Genomic DNA, 21,085 nt, shown 5'->3' on the forward strand with positions numbered 1-21,085 from the left:
TGCATAAATACTCGCATAAATATTATAATAGGCGTGTTCACTACTCTGCACGGATAGGCGAGAGCCTCTCCTGGTGCTGTGCACAGCACGGTTTGTTAACAACGGTGCCAAGGTTATGATTGTTACGAGGTACAGAGTTGTAGGTTGGTGGATATAGGTGCTGTTTCGTATAATAGGTAGGTATACGTCGTTCAACTTGGCGTGGAGAACGATTGTTGCTTTACGTTGTCGCGAGGTTGGTCATAGAGCAAGGTCTAGGGCCCAGAATCTGTTATAATGTCATACTTTCCTCCATTCACTCTAAAAGACGACGAAAAAAGAACGTCGAGACGAAAAGAGAGCGAGAGAGATAGACATTGCGTCGAGAAACGAACAAAAAAATTATTTCTTCAAGAAAACTATCTACATTTTTCATAGAATGTTTCCGTACGATGTGAAAGAAGGAAAAAACGGAAGTAAAAGAGAAAAAGAAATGAACAAAACAAAAAACACCACAAGTGCGAAAAGACGACGAAAAGTGAAGCGAGAATAGTTAAAGGAGATGAAAATTTCATGTTTTTTCAACAGAGTTAGTAAAATTTCCCGATATTGATATATAATTGATACTATAGTATAGATAATAATTATTTCTCAAGAACATTGTGGATATTACTTATATATGTATATACCAATTAAATTCTCGGAGTTATAATTACTGCGTATAATTATATTACCACTGGGTAAACCATTTTGTTTATCCATTCGTTAAAATTCGTATAATATAAGCTGTAGTACAAAAAAGATCGCTTTAAATGAATACGAAAATACAAGTTACTGAAATTATAAAGAAAAGCATAGATATCGATGCTTTCTTTCTAACAACTTCCAAACTGTTACGGAAAATTTACTAAATTCTGTCAAGTTCACTAAATAAAAAATATTGAAATACTAAAAATTTAACGATGCGAACGTATTTCTGAATAAAAAAAAACAATCCCAGTTTCACTGAAACTGTATATAAAAAAAACTCTACAGTATAGAATGATAAATACACAAGCTATCTACCTTAAATAGTCTAATCAGTGAAATCGATGATTTCGTACAAAATAGGTCCATATCTATAAACTATATCTAAGCTTTCGTTTACAATTCTAGTACCTATTATAAATTTTTTGCACGCTTCGAAGAGATCTGCTGAGTATAACCCCCCACCCCCCGAAAAAAACACAAAACATTTGTAAATGGAAAAAAAAAAAAAAAACAAAACAAAAGAAAGAAAAAGAAAAAAGAAAAAATTATCGCTGCAGTCAAGAAAAATTAAAGAAAGAAAAAACGAGAAATAAAAAAAAAGAAAATGACGCGTGAATCGGTGGAATAATAATATAATAAATGCAGTGGGTGGTGCAGCAGGGAAGAGAAGAAGAAGACGACATCCGGACGTCGCTGCGACCGACACGGTTTGCCCTTGTCCTGAGAGAACCGACCGGCGCAATTAGACAAGGTCAGTTGGAGGTCTGCCAGAAAGACTTTTTGCGCTAAGCGAACGGTAGGTAGGTAGGTAAATGTACCTGAATACATGCATACATACATACATACATACATACATGTACATATCCGTTGAACAATCTACCTGTATAAAGTACAAATACAAGACGTATCTACACCTACAACCTTAATTTAGACGTAACGTTATGCATCGGGAGACACCTACTATAGGTAATTAGGTATATTATACAGACTAGTTTCGTGCGAGAACAGAAGTTTTGGTACGAAGTCGTTTAAGATATTATTTATTTGTTTTTGTTGTTTATATAAATTTTCAGAGATCTGACTCGTATTTTTATGAAATTAATATACGCAAAGCAACGAAACTTTTTACACAGGGTGGCCACAAATTTTTTAGAAAAAAGTTCCATCACATTTCCAGTTTTTCCAGGACTTGAATCTAGTTTTTTTCTGATATTTTCCAAGTTCTAGTAAGTTAGTAAAACCTAAATCGTTCTGTTTACTAACTCTATATTCGGTTGAAATTCAATTCGAATTGAGGAAAAATATAACGTAAATAAAAGTCAGTTTGAACCAATTTCTTTTCTCGATGAAAAAAAGTAAACTAGTTACCTCAAAAAATTACTTTTAATTCCCGTGATAAAAAAGACATATTTTCAGTTTTTTCCATGACCAAATTAAAAATCCCCTGACAATTCCAGGTTTTTCATGACACCTTTTAAATTCCCTAACATTTCCAGATTTTCCAGGTTTGGGGCTACCCTGTCACAAGTAGAATAATTATTTATTACGGAAATTTGAATCGTTTCGCACGGCACGATAATGCAAGATCAACTAAATACTTTGGTTTCGTTGCTTCAAATCCCCAGCCGTTAAATAATTCTGAAGAAATATTTCGACAAAGAAGATTACGAAACGAAAATTTTATCGAACATTACGTAATGTTCTAATGCGTAAAAAATCAATTTCATTTTTCAAACATTAAGCCTAATCCGCACATTTTTTTTTTCTCTCCACCAGAAATCTCTCAACATTTTGAAAATCCTCAATTTTCGACATCTTCGACGTCGAATATCAGGTATATTATAAGCCTCCCGCGATTTTCCACCCAAAAATTTTCCCGACATTCCATTCTGAGAACAGGAGTCGTTGCACCGGGATTCATGCTGCATGCAGGATACACGATATTGCTATCCGCTAGCATATGCAAAACACACACGTGAAAATATAACCGAAATATGCGGGGTAGTAAAAAATAATAAGCAAGCGATGAAAGATGTTTCCTTTGGTCAAAGAAGATTTCCTTCTTTCTTTTTTTTTGATTTTAGATTTAGATTTTTTTTTTTAGTTTTACACACAGAGCGAAGCTTCTCGGTATGATAAATTTCAAAAGCACTTCGCATTGCGATTTCGCCGGGTCTGTTGCGAAGAGAAGAAAAAAAACTAAGAAATATTTTAAATAACCGTAAATACACAATTTTCATGGTTTATTATCAGTGTTGCTATTACTATTATTATTATTATCATTATTATTTATATACCGTACATAAATGTGTAAAGTGCAGTTACACTCAAAGTATTTTTAACTCTATAATCCAACTGATATACAATACACACGTGTGTGAAATATTCTTTGATCTTTATTCGTAATCAAATGCGGGTACAGGAAAAGATTCGTACGATAAATCGATGTTTCGTTTCAAAAAAAAAAATGTCTAACAATATAGATAAATAAAAGAAAAATAACAACAATAATCTGGATTACAGGATCGTAGAATTTTTAACCGGATCCCGAAGTTTTTTTTCGTTCATTCCTTGGCGAAGATAAAACGTGATATTATCGCTTACCGGGTAACTGTGGCATACATATACATGCAAGTTTCACCTAAATGTAACTAGCTGCAGCGGCGGCGCCGAAGCAAACATATAAAATTGCACCGGTGCTATCTCAAATGCACCCGCGACCTTCACGCCGTGCAACTAGACGTTATGGCAGTTGCGGTCGAGTTGATAAATTATAATATATACATATAACGCGTCATTGGCTGCTGCGTGAAATCGTAGAAGGCATTCCGAATCCAGAAGGGGCAAGCTTCGTGGTTTTTATCAAATAATATATTTTTTTATTTACTCTGTTTTTCGCAACCAATCGATTACGTCGCTTCCACTAATAATTTATCAACAGATCAGTGATATTTTTATTTTTCTCGCCGAGACATTATTTAGGTTACATAAATTTGTACAGTTTTCACCTTTTCTTACTGTCTTTTCGTGAGATCCTAGATTCAAATGAACGTACTAACGAAGAGAAAGGGGGCGGGGGGGGGGGGGGGGGGGGGGGGGGCTTTGGAAGAATACCAAGTCCAAGTCTCATTTTTTTTAAATATAATACACAATGTATAGATTACACATGTATATGTATAGACAATATATATGAAATTATATAAATGGTAATAAGTTTTCGTTCGATTCACATTCGAAACACCGGATCGCAATTAATTTTCGTTTATTTCGATATTGATATTCGTTTTGTATTTTTATCCATCGATTCGATTAAAAAACTTTGTATAAATAATTCGTTTACGCTTGATAATAATAATAAAAAAAATAAAATAAAAATGTTCGAATCATTTTATAATATAATATATAATAAAATTTCTTAAATAAGAGGAAACCAAAAAGGAAATTTTGACGAACGATAAAGAAAAAAAGATTAATTGATCAACTTTTTGAATTAATCAAATCTGCGGAGCTGTATTTGGCAGGGAATAGCTCGTACACATATACAGCTACAGATTAGTGTTTCTCTGTAAGATTGTTTGCCGTTCCTTATATACGACCTTCACCTCTGTCTTTAACCGCGTTAAACAGAATTGACAGTGAATAGCTGTAAAGAAGGAAAGAGAAAGAGCGAGGGAAAGAGGGAAAGAGGGAAAGAGGGAACGAGAAAACGAGAGAAAGAAAGAACGAAACGGTGCAACAACTTCCATGCAGTGCAGCAGCAGCAGCAGCTGCCTGCAGCCAAAGGATTGAGAAAAACAAACGAGTGACGTTCGAATATATTATAATTTTTCGTGCATGCGAATTTGCTCCCCATTGTGAAACGGCTCTGACACTCGAAAACAATCAATCACGACACGTTTTGACTTTCAAATCATTCCACCAGATATGGAAGACTAGAATAAACAAATTAGTATTCAAGTTGTATTCAGTTTCGCTGTTTTTTTTATTTATTTTACATATAGTTTCTTTTTTTTTTAATTCACATGGTTTGTAGTACAAAAAATCGATTTTTCGTTTCCTGTTCGCAGGTGTTTTCGTTCAACATCATAAGCTAAAATTCTCTACATTTTAGGGTGAATCAGTCATCTTCTTTGAAGATCGAGGATCTTTCAATTCAATATCAATATAATCCGACAATTGACAGATTGCACAGCCTCGTGAAGTTTGTGTATAAATTTTACTCTTGTACAAAGCGTGTTTTTCTATTATTACTTTTTAAGAAAAAATTTCTCCCCTGACACACGTTTGTACCACTTTATTCCAATCAATTTTCTTATTTGTTTCTTATATTTTTTTCCCAAATTACTTCGAGACGCGTATAATTAAAAATTTAAATAGTCACCATTTTTATTTCTTTCAACGATTTCTTTTCTATACTTGCATGTACATGTATACATCAAGGAGACAAAAATACGTATTTTTATAAATTGTATATAAAACGTTGTTGAAAATTTTTCCAAAAATACTCACGAGGTCTCAGTTCGGTATAATAACAATTGATATTAAATTAAAATTTGTATAAATGGTTAAAAATCGTTCGAATACAATATACAGTGAGTAATAATATCACTGCAGTAAATGTACGGTCAGACTGCGGCCGTAATATGGATTTTCTTCTCATCGTAGAGTTCAACTTTGTTATCTCAGGCAACTCGACACTTTTCGCTGATATTTCGTTTTTTCCCCCTTATTTCCCATTAGCCCCCCGCCCCCCATTTTAAACGTGTAGCATAACTTGTGTAAAATACTTTTCGCTTAGGTGAGCTGAAAAAGAAATAGGAGAGAAAAGAAAAAAATAAATAAAAACTCCTTCATGCAGTTAATGCAGGCATTAAATTTTACTTAGACGGCAGGTTGATTGTGCATGTTCTTGGGTATGTATGTATGTATGTATGCCTAATGTATAAATATACATACAACACAACAGTGTTGAGATAAGAATGCGAGAGTAAGTTACCTGCGTTATAATTAACCTTATATACGATTTTATAAACTATAAATAAAAATGAATCCCGTTTGATTTTCCTGAAATTATTATTTCTCGTTAAATTTTCCCTTTCAGCCGAAACTGCATGACGATGAAGTAGAAGAAGATTATATGCAGCATTTCGAAGAGCTACGGCTGCAACGATGTTACGTTATTCAGCGAAAACCGGAGTTTCGCTGCATCATTGCAGTTCAGCACGCAATGTCTCGTTATTGAGTCATAAGAATCGCGTTATACAAGTATCGTGTATAATTTTCTTGCATGGACCTTAAAATATCTCCAAAACGATATTGCACGGCAGTGAAATCATTTGTTCGTTCATGTATTGAAACTACTTACGGAGAAAAAATTACTTTACTCCAATTGCATTTAACTTCACTCAACGAATTTTAGCTGATTACTGTCAGTTGAATTTTAATACTAGTAAGACGAAAGAAGAGGAAAAAAGAAAAAAATTGTTCATCAGTATTACAAAAATTTCACTTCATCGAATAACTCGTCTAATGAATTTATTCCGGACTGTAAATAAATTATTTACAATTAGTCGAATTTACCTAGTATTATATATAATATATATATATATATATATATGTATATAAATTAATCTAGCAGAATATTCAGTTAGAATTAGCTTCGATGAATACCGATTATCCTGACTAAATTTATTTCCTCCGCAATAAATTTATCATACTTATTTTTCTCACCGTTAACAACAAAATATTCCGTTCTCATTCCAATTCGAAATTCTATATGTATTTCATTTCCTGTCAATTAATATTTGGAAATTTTTCCAATTTCATTTGAGTATAAATTTTTCGACCAATTTCCATGTAAAGTAAAATGAATTAAAATCTATTTATCGATTCTTCATTCATATCATTCGGAAACGGATTTCACGCCTTTATTTTTTATCTCAATGCGGTTTTCTCACCAGAGATTTATATTTACCCAAAATCTTTTGCAAAAGCATGTTTAATTTAATATACGTACAAGTGTTTCCACGGGCCCAGTGCTGCGCTTGGGTTCCCTGGATGATGGCCGTTACGGACATCATAGGTTTCTCCTTTTTCATCATCTTGAATTCTTCTTTTTTCGCAGCCACTTTGAACAATTCGCGTATTTCTTTGCCGCTTTTCGACACCCTTTTTTTTATTTCTTTTCTTCCTTATCCACGACGTAAATTCAATTCAATACAATTATTACCTCCTCGTTACAATTGTTATTATTACAACACTGTTTTCTCGCACAGTCTGCATCTTTGTTTGTTTATTGCAAAAGAAATTGTTCTTTCTTTTTTTAAATTCTACGCACACTGTTACGTATACATACGTATATGTAACGTATATTTTGAGAAGAAAGAAAAATCACTGGCACATTTTTTTTTTCCCTTGATTCCTTTTGGTGAAAATTTTGGTATCGTTCACAGTTGTTTTGCACTTTTTGTTACCTTTTTCGCTGTTATTGTTTTTATTACAAGTTTAAGTTTCCCTTTCGATCAATGTTTTATTCGGCAATATATAATCCTTTTTGACGCACGATTTCAGCGAGACGCGTCTGTTAAATACAATTTTCGAAATAAGTGAAAATCCTGCAGCTGAAATTTTCGTATAAAAAATTGCACGGGTAACTTTATATTATGTTTGTAAGAAGATTGAAAAAAATTCTTTCAAAAAAAAAAAAAAACACAAATAACTTTGAAATTCACATTTTCCTCATCACTGATTCACAGATCTTCCCCAATAGATTAACTGAAATTTGTTCCGTGATGAAATCATTTTTTCACTCCGAAAAATTCGCTTTTCAACTCAGTAAAAAAAACTGAGAAAAACTTTTACAAAAAAGTACAATAATTTCACATCATATTCGATAAGCGGACTTGCAACTAATAACCACACACATAAATACGTATAATATAAGTTACGATTACTGCGAAATGTCAATGTGAGGTAGGTTGTAGGTGCCTAAATACCGACTTGCAAGGTGAAGCGAGGAAAAAGGAAGGAGATAAATAAGAGCGAAAAAAAAATTGTGACAAGAGAAGTTCGACTCGACCTGCAGACCAGCCTTACAGTCGTCACCCGGTCATCGTCTGGGAATTCCTTGGCTCCGAATGACTCCGTGAGTGATTGCTTTTAGAGTTTTAAATGTATAGCCTATATATATATATATATATATATATATATATATATATATATATATATGTATATGTATACGTGACGAGATGCATGCATGTAGAGATGTGCGTAGGTATAGCAGCCATGTTGCATGCGATACGCTTTTCTCTATTTCTCTTCCCATTCTTTACTTTCTTTTTATTTGATTGTACTTTTCTTGGGTGGTTTTTTTTTTCTTCTCCCCCCTCCCCCCCGCCCTTTTTTTTTTTTGCTCTCGAAATTTATATCTCTGCACGCGATATAAATGGGCAATTTATGAAATATAGAATGTATTGAGCAGTGTTTATTATAGTTATAATTATTTTATTAGAAATATGAGAGAGAGAAAGAGAGAGAATAAATAAAAGTTTGAAAGGATGAAAGATTCGCGATGCATCACTCATTACGAACGGATGCAAAAGTCTGCTGCAGAATTCCCCTCCTCAACGTGAACACTCGGCCGGAAGTCGGCGCCGTTTGCCCGGCGACGCGTCGTCATTTATGTATATATATATATATATATATATATATATATGTATAGATACGTGCATATACATATAATAAACCGCCTCCTTTTTTCTTTTTTTTTTTTTTCATTCCCCTCAAACGCGAGGCTGTTATAATATATAATAATATAACGACGACTGCATCAGCCTCCTTCTCCTCTCGCGTTTCCCATCACTATCCATCATATCCTCGTCTGTGTATATACCTACATATGTATAGAATATCGCGAATACTTATATACATACGAGTATAGTGCCTATATGTACGATGTGCAGCGCGGCGTGCACGCAAATGAACAAACCTATTTTTGCAAATTTTCGCGTCCTGTTTAACCCCTCTTTCATCCCCCCCCCCCCCCTCCCCCCGGTTACTTTACAATTCTTTTTTCCTGTTTCTTTAATTTATTATTCCTCCCAACTCTCTGCAGTGTATCTGCACAGTCGGTCGTGTATACAAATATAACTATTCGCATTTTTCATACAGCGAACACTGCGCGACAGAAGAACTTCAAAGATCGGGGTAGATTAATTATTTTTTTCTTTTTTTTTTTCTTGTATCTTATTTTTTCTTTTTTCTTTTACTCTTCAATTATTGTACATGACGGTTGAAAAATTTGAAACTCGAATTTTTTACACTTTGTGTATACGTGTGTAATAATTCGTGATATTTTTTTTTTTTTTTTTTTTTTTATATTTATCATCAACAAGAATAACTACAGACGTTCGGTTAATTCTCGATGAATATGGAACGGAGGCGACGAAATTTGGAAATAGAAAAAATGACGAAACGCAAGGCTACCGCATGCAGCGGCTGCTTATCAAGTCGTCAGCCGGGACGTCGGTGGTAAAACGATATGATTGTTTACCGGAACGGCGACGGCGCAACGATGCAAGCAGCTAGTCAAGGTGACCGCGTCGCACCTTGCGGATAACCGGTAGAGCAAAAAAGAATTAAGAGGGAACAAAAAAAGAGAGGAAAAAGTTGAAAATAAAAGTTAAACGTGTTGAATAAGTGAGAGAAAGAGAGAGAAGGGGGGGGGGGGGGGGGAAGAAAAGAAAAATGCAAATTCGTGAAAAGATTCCAAGGATACCGCAAATCAATTTACATTACACAGATTTATTACTAAATTACTCTGTATAAATAAAATACGAGAATAGGTCAAGAAATTCAATTCTTATGCTCACGATTCGCAATTTGTCGAATTTTTTTTTTTTTCTCCACCCCCGAAACGATGCACAATTTTCATGAATATATGTTATATATATATGACATATATCGCATATTCATTTCATTACATGTATCTATTTACTTCTGAATATAGAATATAATTAAATGAATAGAAAGTTGAATGAATATCTACACCGCAGAGAAGAGGAGCATCAAAAGGAGAATAAATTTTGAAAAACCATACCGGAGGTTATGAATTTTTGCAATTAGTGAAAACATGATTAAAATTAGAAAAAATAAACAGAAAAAAAAACTTGCGGAGACGTGTACCGCGGACTAAATTTTGCAGACGAATTGACGGGATATTTACTTACAATACATAAGGTACGTGTATAATAGGATAAAGACGATTACCAAGAGCAATGGCCGACTGCAACACGCGACGACGTTAACTTCGAACACACGAATCAATATGTACCTATCCTAGGTAAAAAGTTCACCTACTACTAATACGGTTATACAGGGTGGATTAAAAAATGATGTATTTTCGAAAAGACTGGGAACGAGTTTATCGTTCTTCTTTACATAATGAATGGAAGGAATTTTGTCTCTTGTCTTTTTAAATATCGTGCGAAAGGTATAAGAAAGAAAAATTTCATTATTTTACCGCACGCAAGTCGTCGCGATATTACATATGGATGAACCCTGCGGTATTATACGTTGCATATTATAGCGCGAAATACGTACGACGTTTCATATATTATATGGAACATGGACACGAGTGGGGCACACAATTCTCGCTTGTCTCTCTGTTCTACAGCGCAATAATAATATCGATTATCCCACAGTGAAATGAGGTAGAACTTTGCAGTCGTGCAATATCTATCGACGACGGCGACCGTAAATGTAAGATATTGATACGTCTTGCATACATCACGTTTATTTTTACCTATTACATTAACGATCACCCTACAATCGTACCGATAAAAAAATGAAACGCTAAACAGTTTGAACTAAAAATTTTACGTGTAATATGATAATTATTAAAAAACAAGTTTTGTTATTGAGAGGAATAGAATAAAAATGAAGAGGATACTGTCTATGAAAAATAAAAAAAAATTTACATTCTCGAACGTTTGATAATTCATTATTTTCAATTAAAAAATCTCTGATGCTAATTGCGGTTTGTGTAGAATTTCGTTCGAATTTAATCAAAACCGTTTTTAAGACGAATATATCTGTTATTTAGATATTTTTTGATTTTCCTGTTTTCCTTTTTCCCGATACCTATAGATGTAATATTGTAATTCATACGTGTACGGAGAACCGGAATTGTTATTGCAGATCGACGAAGGTGCCTAGCACAACCTTCGTGATTGACAGGAGACCTTGTTCACGTTATTATTCAGCCGCGGTAAACGTTGCCGATAGCGTGTAAAGCTGCGAAAATACGCATCCGTATCTACTTATATTCCGAGAAATAAAGAAAAAATAAATAAATAACCGTACAGAATAAACGTAAGTTGGACAACTACTTCGCGTTTCCGATTTCATTCGTTTCAAGGAATATTTTAGGATACTTGTATAATGTTTACGATATACATGCCTACTGTAATATTATTGAGGCATTTTTTATTTAATCCGCAAGCCGTATAAATAATAATCTTGCAAATTAAAACATTTTTCGCATTTTTCGCATCTCGGGAATATTCAAAACTGTAATAATAAAAGACGATCACGAAGTGAAAGTTTATTCAAATTGAAATAAAGGCGTACATAAGTTTTACTAATAAATAACGCAAGTTCAAAACAAGCCACATGAAACGAAAAAGACAAAAAAAAAAAAAAAAAAAACAGATGAGCAAAACACAGTCGGACTTTTAATTTATCGCTGCAATTATCTGCAATGGTTATCCCACCTTTGAAGTTTCCTTTCTCATTTTGTATACAATACGATTCAACGTATTTCACAATCCGAACGACATTATTGCTAATTACGCTACGCAGCGCGCGAGCTTATAATTAACAAAAACACTAGAAACAAATATTATCCTACAAAATATTAGGAAATCAAACGACTGATAAAAATTCGTGCATAAATATACGGTGATTATTTATAACAATAAATATATCTCACGCTACAGACTGTGCAACAAAGTAATTTGCGGAAAAAAAAGGAATGAAAAAAGTCGAATTCCGCAGACAGTTTATGTGAAAAGAGATAACGATAAAGAAATTAATGAATGAATGAAAATTACCAACGACAATCGGAGACGAGATTTATTACAGGTTCTTCGCGGCACGGAAACCTTGCAATTTAATATCTTGAACTGATTTTCAGGACGCCATTCACCTCGCGAAACAAATCCGCGAGTAGAATAACCCGGCAATGGTCAGACGCTCGTTCGAATTGCGACACTATGCGACGACGGAAATCGGTTATTCACTGCTAATAGTCGAGTCAAAATAGGTCTGAATTAAAAATATTCGGTTCGTGGCTACGTTTTGGTTTATAGAATTTCTCGACCCCCAGGAACTCAAGTCTGAAGTCATTTCTGAGCTGCATAGCCGAGGATTCGAGAGAACAGCTAAATTTTAAGTTTTTTTCATTTTTCTAAAAAACTGCTGTCGAAATAATTTCGTTTTTTTTTAATTAGTTGATCCGACTCCGTTTCCGACATTAGAGAACATAATTCGATGTAGAATTTTCCGATCTACACGATGGTCGAGTCATTTTTCATTTATCAACAGCAGTTTTTGAGGAAAATGTAAAAAAAAAAAAAACATCAAATTTGATTATTTTCTCGAATCCCCGGCTATTATGCATCTCAAAAATGACTTCAGATTTGAGTTCCCGGAGGTGGAGAACCCGTATAAACCAAAATGCATCCACGAGCCGAATATTTTGAATTCAGACCTATTTTAATTGGACTAAAATCGTTAAGTGCTATTATAATATACTTTTGGGAGATTGCGATCGATCGAGCGGTGCTAATCGTGATAGTGTACAATATATACGTATACATATACAGGTATACAATCACCTGATATTCCTTTTTTCCCTTTTACACGTTTTTCATTATCCGATCAGCGTACCCGGGGGTATTAAAGGCAATTCGTTGTATCCCGGTCAATTTCAATCTTACAATACGAGCAGCAAATAACGATGGCGAAAAAAGAAAAGAAAAAGAAAAGAAAAAGAAAAAAGCAAAAAGATAATAAAACGCGACGAGAATAAGTAACAAGATACAAGTTTCAACGTATTTTCCATTGAAATAAGTAAGTCCCAATATTATCTTATATAATACTAATGAAAACTGAGTAAAACGTGTGGGTAGAAGACATGATAAAATGATGGGCAAAAATTGCGTAAATCTTGTTTACGTTATGTTTTGTATATTTAATTACGTAGGGGAGCAGCAGAAGAAACGACGGAATTATATTGAAACGGGGCGACGACGGACAGGCGAATTTGATTAAGCGCGGAAAATGTATGTACACAATATACATATAACATGTGTGTATTTTCTGTACGACCGTGTTGTGTACAATGTGTGTCTGTACACACATGTGCGAGCGACGCAACGATCAATTAACTCCTCCGCTAATAAAACAACTGTCAACCTATAGCGAGCCGAATGTTCATTTGGTTATTTATAACAATACACGATTCACCTGCGTTATAATATCAACTAGACACTGTAAATTTATAGATTGTTAATATCACCGTCATTACAGCATCACGGTTCATATGTTAAATTACCTTTTCCTTTTCAATTAGTGCAGTGTGCAATAAACTATTAATAATCACATACAAATACTGCAATTTATACACACACACGCACGCATATGTATGCATATGTGTATATACACGTGTAGTTCCAAAATATTGCGTATACATGAAGCATCGATTAGATTGAAAAGTGTCGAATCAAATCTCTATAATCTTGCATTATTAATTCGCTCTGCACTTCTGTATGAAAATACGTACATTATACCAAACATATTCTGACTATCCTACTCAAAATCACAAGGAAACGGGACAATCGAGATTAAAAAAAAAAAAAAAAAAAACAATCGGGGACGAATTGTTGCGAAAAAAAAAACGAAGAAACTTTCCAAATATTATACGTAATTACATGTGTGATTTACTATATTACATATATATATATATTTACACGTTTGCCTCTGGCTCGAATTGACGAATGAAAATGAGTGAAGGAAAAAAAAATCGAAAAGCAAAAAAAAGAAAAAGAAAAAAAAACAACCCCGAACCCCCCGGGAAAAACGAGAAGTAAGAGAATGAGAACGAGGCGAAAAATAAAAGGCGGAAGCTGAAGATGCGCACTTCGGATGTAGGTAAGTAAAAGGACGACGTCTCGTGCGGCACACTTGACAGAGAGGTCGGGGTATCAAACCGTGAGCGAGCGAGCGAGCTTTCGCTTGCACTTAGCGTGCAGTGCGCGTCAACGGCGGTGTTTGGCCGCGAACTCCACTCACCGACTGACTGAGTGACTCTGAATCTCTCTCCTCCCTCTTTGCCACCCTCACCCCTCCTCTCGCTGCCCCCACCTCCCCCCTTTTGCCGCGGCCGCCGCCGCCGCCGCGCGCGGTTCCACCTTCTGCGACTTTAGCACCGAGGCGGGAACGCGAGCTGACGGTGAGACGAAGTCGTCGCTACGACGTCGACGAGAGAGAGAGAGAGAGAGAGAACGATAGGGGGGAGAGGAGGGGGGGAGGGGGGCGGCTATACTGCTGTGCTCCTACTTTTCGCGGCTGCACTAAGTCAAGTTCTAGTGCGCGGCATTGGGCCCCATGCACTTCGTGCTGCAGCTTTTTAAGCTCTGCTTCTGACTCGGCCGACGATGACGATGACGATGACGATGATTCGGGGGCGCTACGCTGCGGCACGATCTAATTTCTCTACCGCTTATGACGGATTTAATAGGGTTGTTTATTTCGTTGGTTAAAATTCGTGCAATTTGACTGATTCGAAATGAAGTCTGAATCTGCCAATTCCAGTATTTTCTTCATATTTTCAATTCTTTTTAAAGATATCTTCGTAGCTTACGTATATACCTATACAACAATTTCCTAAATACTCAATGTCCGACTATCTTGTAATAAAATTAATAAAAAGTATCGATTCTTGGACAATGAAGCTTCGTAAGATCCGTCCTGTAAAATATCGTCGACATTGAACGTATTAGCTTCGAAGAATTCTCTACTTTTGCTCTTTTGCCGGATCTTTGTGCTTTTATTATTATTATCTTTTTTTTTCCTTATCAACGTGCATACGTATATATATATTGCTCTTCTACATTCATCCTTTCTCCGTGTTTTTTCTTGTTTTTTTTTTCAATTTTTTCTCGTGTGTAAAAAGCGGTTTCGTAACTCAAGATTCATGCTGCAAGAATAATAATAAAAAAAAGAAAAAAATCACCACCCTCACATCCGGCCAAGAAACTTTTTAGACTCGCGTAGTTTCCGAGGTTTCATGCAAACCAGTTCGACGCGCTGCCTGAACTATATAGAGCAAAAAGGAAAGAAGAGAAAAAAAAATGTCCAACTTTTGCAATCATTCACGTTACATTACGAATTCGTTACGGTCATGAATTCAGCCTGAAAAGGAACTTTTGTTTTGCGAACCACGCACAAAATAAATCGCGATTTATCGTTGCGATGGATTTTTTTTTTTTTTGAAATCGTTCCGATTCTATATACGACGCCGCCGCACGCGCTACCGAACTTACATTGTTTTTATCAACGAAAAATAAATCACTGGAAAACTTTTCGGAGTAATTTTCAATTGAAACCTATCATGTTATTTTTTATTACTTTTTTATACGATTATTGCGATGTCCTCTGCCCAATGTGTTTACTTTAGTTGTTTATTTGTATATATTTTTCAATATCTCATACTCGATTTTGTAAATAATAACATATTAATTTTTCATTAGATTTGCATTGCGATTATTGTGACAATTTTTACTAAAAAAAAAAAATCTTAATAAACGCTTGGCGAAAGGCGTAACTTTCAACTTTCACTAAAATATCACAGTTGGCGATGATTCAAGAATTCGATTATATTTTCAGATACACAGGTACACGGGTTTTTATGCATGGAAATTCGATAACCGTTGCAATAATTGTGAAAGGTGAATAAAAAAAAGTGTGATGTAAAAAGTATTCGTCTTCAACAGATGAGAATATATTGTTCAAATATCTTTCCAAGAGCGTGGAAAAAAAATATTGAACGATTGCGCAATAATTATAATTTCCACGCTAGATGGTAAAATAGGAACAGGTGGAAGAAAAAAAATTTACTATGACAAAAAGCAGCAAAGATTTTCCACGCACGTGTCATTTTCAATCCATATCACATCTCGGAGTTATGAAAATTGCTCGTAAAAGAAAACGTTCACGTATTATAATTCGCCGGATGATTGCAATCCGGGCAAACGAGTGAAGAGAGAATCCGCAAGTTCGGACCGTTCATCTCCTTCTGGACGAGGAGGAGAGGCATTAAGTTAAATTCAAGGTTCACCGACGAAGAAAAGGAGGGAGAGTCTAGTTTTTGCAGCGTGGATTCGAGACCAGTCTTTGGATGCAGGAACGGCATCGACTACTCGACGCGAGGCGCCTTTCTGCCTGCGTGTTTGTGTACGTAAGATCTAAGATGAAAATACGTGTCGACATAAACGGAGTCGAATAACAGGTGGGTGCATGGCTAGCACGTGTGTATGTATAATGTACGCGAAATTAAACGAACAATTCCGCAGACGTTGTTTGTTAATTCTGATGCATAGAAAAGGAGATAAGCAGAATGGAGGAAGAAGAGTGACTTCGGAATCAATAAATCTCGTGCAGATATTTTTTGACTCCACCTTTTTCCTTCCCCTTGCACTCCACTTCTTCGGGAGTTTTCAATTTACGCTTTATCCGTGTATTAAATACGTACGTATTATACATACGCAAAGAGAGGGAAAGAGAAGAAAGAGAAAAGAGAAGAGAACGATGACGCGACTCGTACGTCTTCAGGGTTAACCAGCCCCGCGCACAGCTCGACACATTCGTACCTTATATCCTACAAACCGGGCCAAATTAGGAAGAGAATTTTTATAGGAATCGAATGTATAGTATATTCTTCATCTTTGTCTTTCTCCCTCTTTGTCTGAGGGTTACAGCTTACACGTTATACCTTTTCTGTAAGGAAAAAAATAATCCCTGTCTACTACGGAATATACCATATAGGTATATCAATGCGTATTTTTGTTGCACTGTAGGATGAAAAGCGTAAATTGTAATATGTGGCAGTCGTGAAAATTTTACGTCTTTTTCCATGTACGGAAGGTCGTTACAAACGATTTAAGAATAATAACAGTAATAACGAGAAAGATTGAGGTTTATCTTCAGTTGAAACATGGAGTTATTAATGTTCCAGAATACAGAATACGTAAGAAAAATTCCCCCGGATGATTTTAGTGTCTTTGAGGAGAAAAAAAAAACTCAATGTTTTATGAGAAAAAAATTTTTTTCCGAAAAAATTAGAATTATGAGAATTGATTGACGGGGAAAATTCTATACATATGCAAGTAAAATGGAAAATAAGTTTTGATCAGTAATACAAAAGAGTAAAAAAGTAAAAATAATTGAAAGTAGATAAAGTAAAAAAAAAAAAAAAATAATCGATCGACTAAATTTTAGTAAAATATTATTATACGCTTATAGTTTGAGCGAGATTTTCAGTCTTGGCAAAATTTTGTCAACGCTTTCAAATCTGAAATCTTGCTAATCAAGCTCCGTGGCAAAGTTTATATGTATATATAAGATATCGCGAAACTGCAGAATGCAGGTTTGAAACGTGCACGCGGCGCAGTGGAAACATCCGTTTGTCGTCAGTCAATAGTAATTACAGAAGTCGGTGCAAAAGTAACAACGTCTACCTACGCGTTTAAACATCTGCGATTCGCTAGCTTAGTCCGCTACTAAAACTGTTTAAATGAGGTGAATTTTTGCGACGAAACTATAAAAACACAATTATAACTAATCTCGGAAAATCAGGCGAATTATAAAAATTTCCCAAAATTAATCGACATTTTGAAATAATTGGTGTAAAAAAAAATATTCGTTTCTAATTTGCGCTCAGGTTTGAATCGCGTTGAACTTTTAATTCCAGCAATACTGCATGCAGCTTTTTGGGTATAAACCTTGGAGAAAACTGGAGCCTAACTCGGAGTCTGGTTTATAACAATGCAAGAAGCTCGATGGTGCTGCAACAGCAGCTGCGCACAGGGACAATAGAAGACGAAAAGAAATAACTAATTTGACGAACTATTGTTCAGCCATAAGGCTTGAATTTTTTGGGCCTAATTAATGTTCTCAACGCGTTGCGTCGCGGTAAACGCATGCCAACGGAATCCTATTCTGCAATAATATGTTGTATTGTGAGCGTAAATGATGCGTGCAAAAACATTTTGGTTTTAAAATTTTGAATTTGAATTTAATAAATATATAAAAGTATTATCGCAATTTTTTTCCATCTCTCAAAACACATTTTACTGCACGAATTATACAAGTACAAAACTTTGCTTGTAATATATATAGACACTGTGTTAAAAACATATTGCACGAAGTTTTAGGATGATTTAGAGATGATATGATACAGCCTTAACTCGCAATATTAACCTCGAAATGTTGCATAATAATATAAACTCGCTACAATATTGTGAATAACGGAATTATCTTCTTTTTTTTCTAATTGACGGGATATCGGATTGCGATAATATTTGTTTCGGTCTATTAAACTTGCACCGTTTTTTTTTTTTTTTTTCAACTTTCACTGTACATTTTTTTTCGATTTTTTATTTGAATACCGATAATTAATTATTCGATGTTAAATTTTCACATCACACATTTACCGTTGTTTGAACGAATCGTTTGTCATATATTTAAATGGGATAAGAATTTTTCCCCACCGCTTTACAGATTTAGATTCACTTGATTTTAAATGCGAATTATAAAGAATAAGAAAAATTAAAAATCCATGAGAAAATTGGCATTCGCGTTGACTTCCTCTTTATCAATAGTTTAACTAACCCGCAAAAACACGTTACACACATCATTTTCTATTTGATCCATTTCTTCGCCAGCCGCCGAACGATAACTCTCGACAAATTTTGCAAATTATAATCGAACCGATGAAAACTACGAAGAATATATCGAGCAAGGGTGCAGCAGGCCGATATTATAGCGGAACCGATGATACGTAATAAGATCAGAGGGCGTTTTCTGCCGGAGGAGGACTGCGACGAAACTAGGCGGGTGCAAACTGCACATCGACGACGAATCTACCCGGGTGTAAACGGGTGCAAGGTTACGGGCAGCAGATATTGTGCAGGGTTGGTTCGGCTGCTCGACGCAAAGCGCAGACTCGACTTCTCGTTACAATCCCGGTGCAGCCCTTGACCGAGTTTACCGCCCGGCCGGCGTCTCCCGTCCGCAATTGCATGCATGCATGCATGATGCATGCATGCCTACCTATGCCACGTAAATACGTACCTACGTACGTACATACCTGCGGTACGTAACGCTAGTTTATATGCATTGAGCTGCACACACATCGCAACGCTCTTTAGGAGGGGAGATAAGAATTTTTCTTTATTGCCGAGTCAAAAGTCTGCGAGTTTATCGTCTGCAGTGCAGTTTGTATTAATTGCATCATATACATATATATATATATATTAGGGTGGTGCAAAAAAGCGATTTTTTTTTTTGAGTCTCGTGTGACAAAATGTTAGTTTTTGATGTTTTACGAGTCCACTCCAAAGGACTGTTAAAAAAAAAAATTTTAAGAGGTCACTCCAAATTTTTAAAAATGTCAACAATCGTCAAAAAATTAGATTAAAAAAATTATATTTTCAGTATTTTGTTTGATTTTTATTTCATGTCGTGGTGTATTGTTATCGATTCTTTCTTACTAAATTAAAGAATTTTAATATGAATATTAAAAGGTCGCTCGAAAAGATCTAAAGAAATGCACCAAAAAATTGAAAAAAAATTATCAGCGACCTTTCAAAATTTAAATTTTGAACTGAAACTTTCGGAAACTTTTTTTTGTCTATAAAATTATACCGTAACGAGAAAAAAAAATCGATTTTTGACGATTTCTGACGTTTTAAAAAATGTGGAGCGACCTCTAAAAATTTTTTTTTTTTTAACTGTCCTTTGGAGTGGGCTCTTAAAACATCAAAAACTAACATTTTGTCACACGAGACTCGAAAAAAAAAATAGCCGGTTTTTTTGCGCCACCCTAATATACACATATATGTATTAGGGTGGTCGTTAAATGGAATATAACGTTGGATGGTCATAAAACGGCTCTAAATGTAGAAAAAATCGCACTCTAATTTTTTCAGATTTTTACTCTCAGTCCTTATATATTCCACGCGAATAGTGAATGATTTTATTTAGTATATTATTTTTTAATCGTTCTCTCCTTTTTTTAAATTTTCGTTGAATTTAGAATCGTCGTTATTTTCGATTGTACAGGAAGAATATGTGTGGAGAAATCCATTCTATTTCTCAAGAATTAAGTACAAAAAAATAGGCCAGCAAGGAGACTTAGGGCTCGAAATGAAAATCTGGAAAAATTAGAGATTTGTTTTTTTTTATATATATTTAAAACCGATCTACGACTGCCCGACATTGAAAATCCCAAAAAAAATCCATTTAACGTCTATCCTAATATATATAATATAAATAAATATGTTAGGGTGTTTTAGAAACAAATAATTTGCGATTTTCCACCGTGTCACCCTCTAAACAGTTTGTTTAGGTCTCTAAGAAAGAGTCCGTAAAAAGATGAGCGTTCGACGTTATATATAGAAGATCCCGCTCATTAGATTTTTCATTTTTTCCGCACGGTTTTTTTTTTTTTTTTTTTTTTTTTTTTTTTTTTTTTTTTTTTTTTTTTTTTGAAGAAACCGGTTATACCACTAAAATTATTATTTCTTTCCTGACATTTATATTCAACCCGAAGATCACGATCCATAACACAACAATATTTTATCCGGGAATCTTATTCCGCCAAATTGAAAGGTCATATTAAATTATATCTATTTTATGAGATTGAATTGATAATGAAAAAGTCATCACATAAAATTCTCAAACATCGACTGGAAACTTGATACTACAAGTATGGGTCTTATTAGTAACAAAAATTGATATAGCGATTGATGTAAGCAATAAATAAAAAATCGTTAATTCGCATCTTTATGAATTTCCGAAGTTTAGTAAACCATTATAAACAAAATACAAACTCATTATGAAGAACCAACTGCTTGAAAGTCACTCTAAAATTGCTCAATAATAATTTTTTATCGTGATGCATAAAGTTAACGTTTCTAACTTCAGGCTCATATATTTTTTATTAATTATACTCATTTACGCTACGGTACATGTGGTCAGTATAAGTCGATGGAATATAATTAAAAGGTTTGAC

At 34.7% G+C, this 21,085-nt stretch overlaps 1 protein-coding gene across 3 annotated transcripts in view; it reads right to left on the reverse strand.

Moving 5' to 3' along the window:
* LOC124405670 (retinoic acid receptor RXR) overlaps positions 1–21,085 on the reverse strand; it is a 51,332-nt gene that overhangs the window by 25,130 nt on the left and 5,117 nt on the right. For 2 of the 3 annotated variants that reach the window (XM_046880764.1, XM_046880763.1), the window contains exon 1: positions 6,746–7,004. The exons of the other annotated variant lie outside the window; for it this stretch is intronic. In XM_046880764.1, coding sequence (XP_046736720.1) covers positions 6,746–6,830 — 85 coding nt within the window. In that variant the 5' untranslated portion in view covers positions 6,831–7,004. Of the gene's footprint in view, positions 1–6,745; positions 7,005–21,085 lie in introns of those variants that run through there. 3 annotated transcript variants of the gene reach the window in all.

Source organism: Diprion similis, chromosome 4, assembly GCF_021155765.1.
Source record: "Diprion similis isolate iyDipSimi1 chromosome 4, iyDipSimi1.1, whole genome shotgun sequence".
Lineage (NCBI taxonomy): Eukaryota > Metazoa > Arthropoda > Insecta > Hymenoptera > Diprionidae > Diprion > Diprion similis.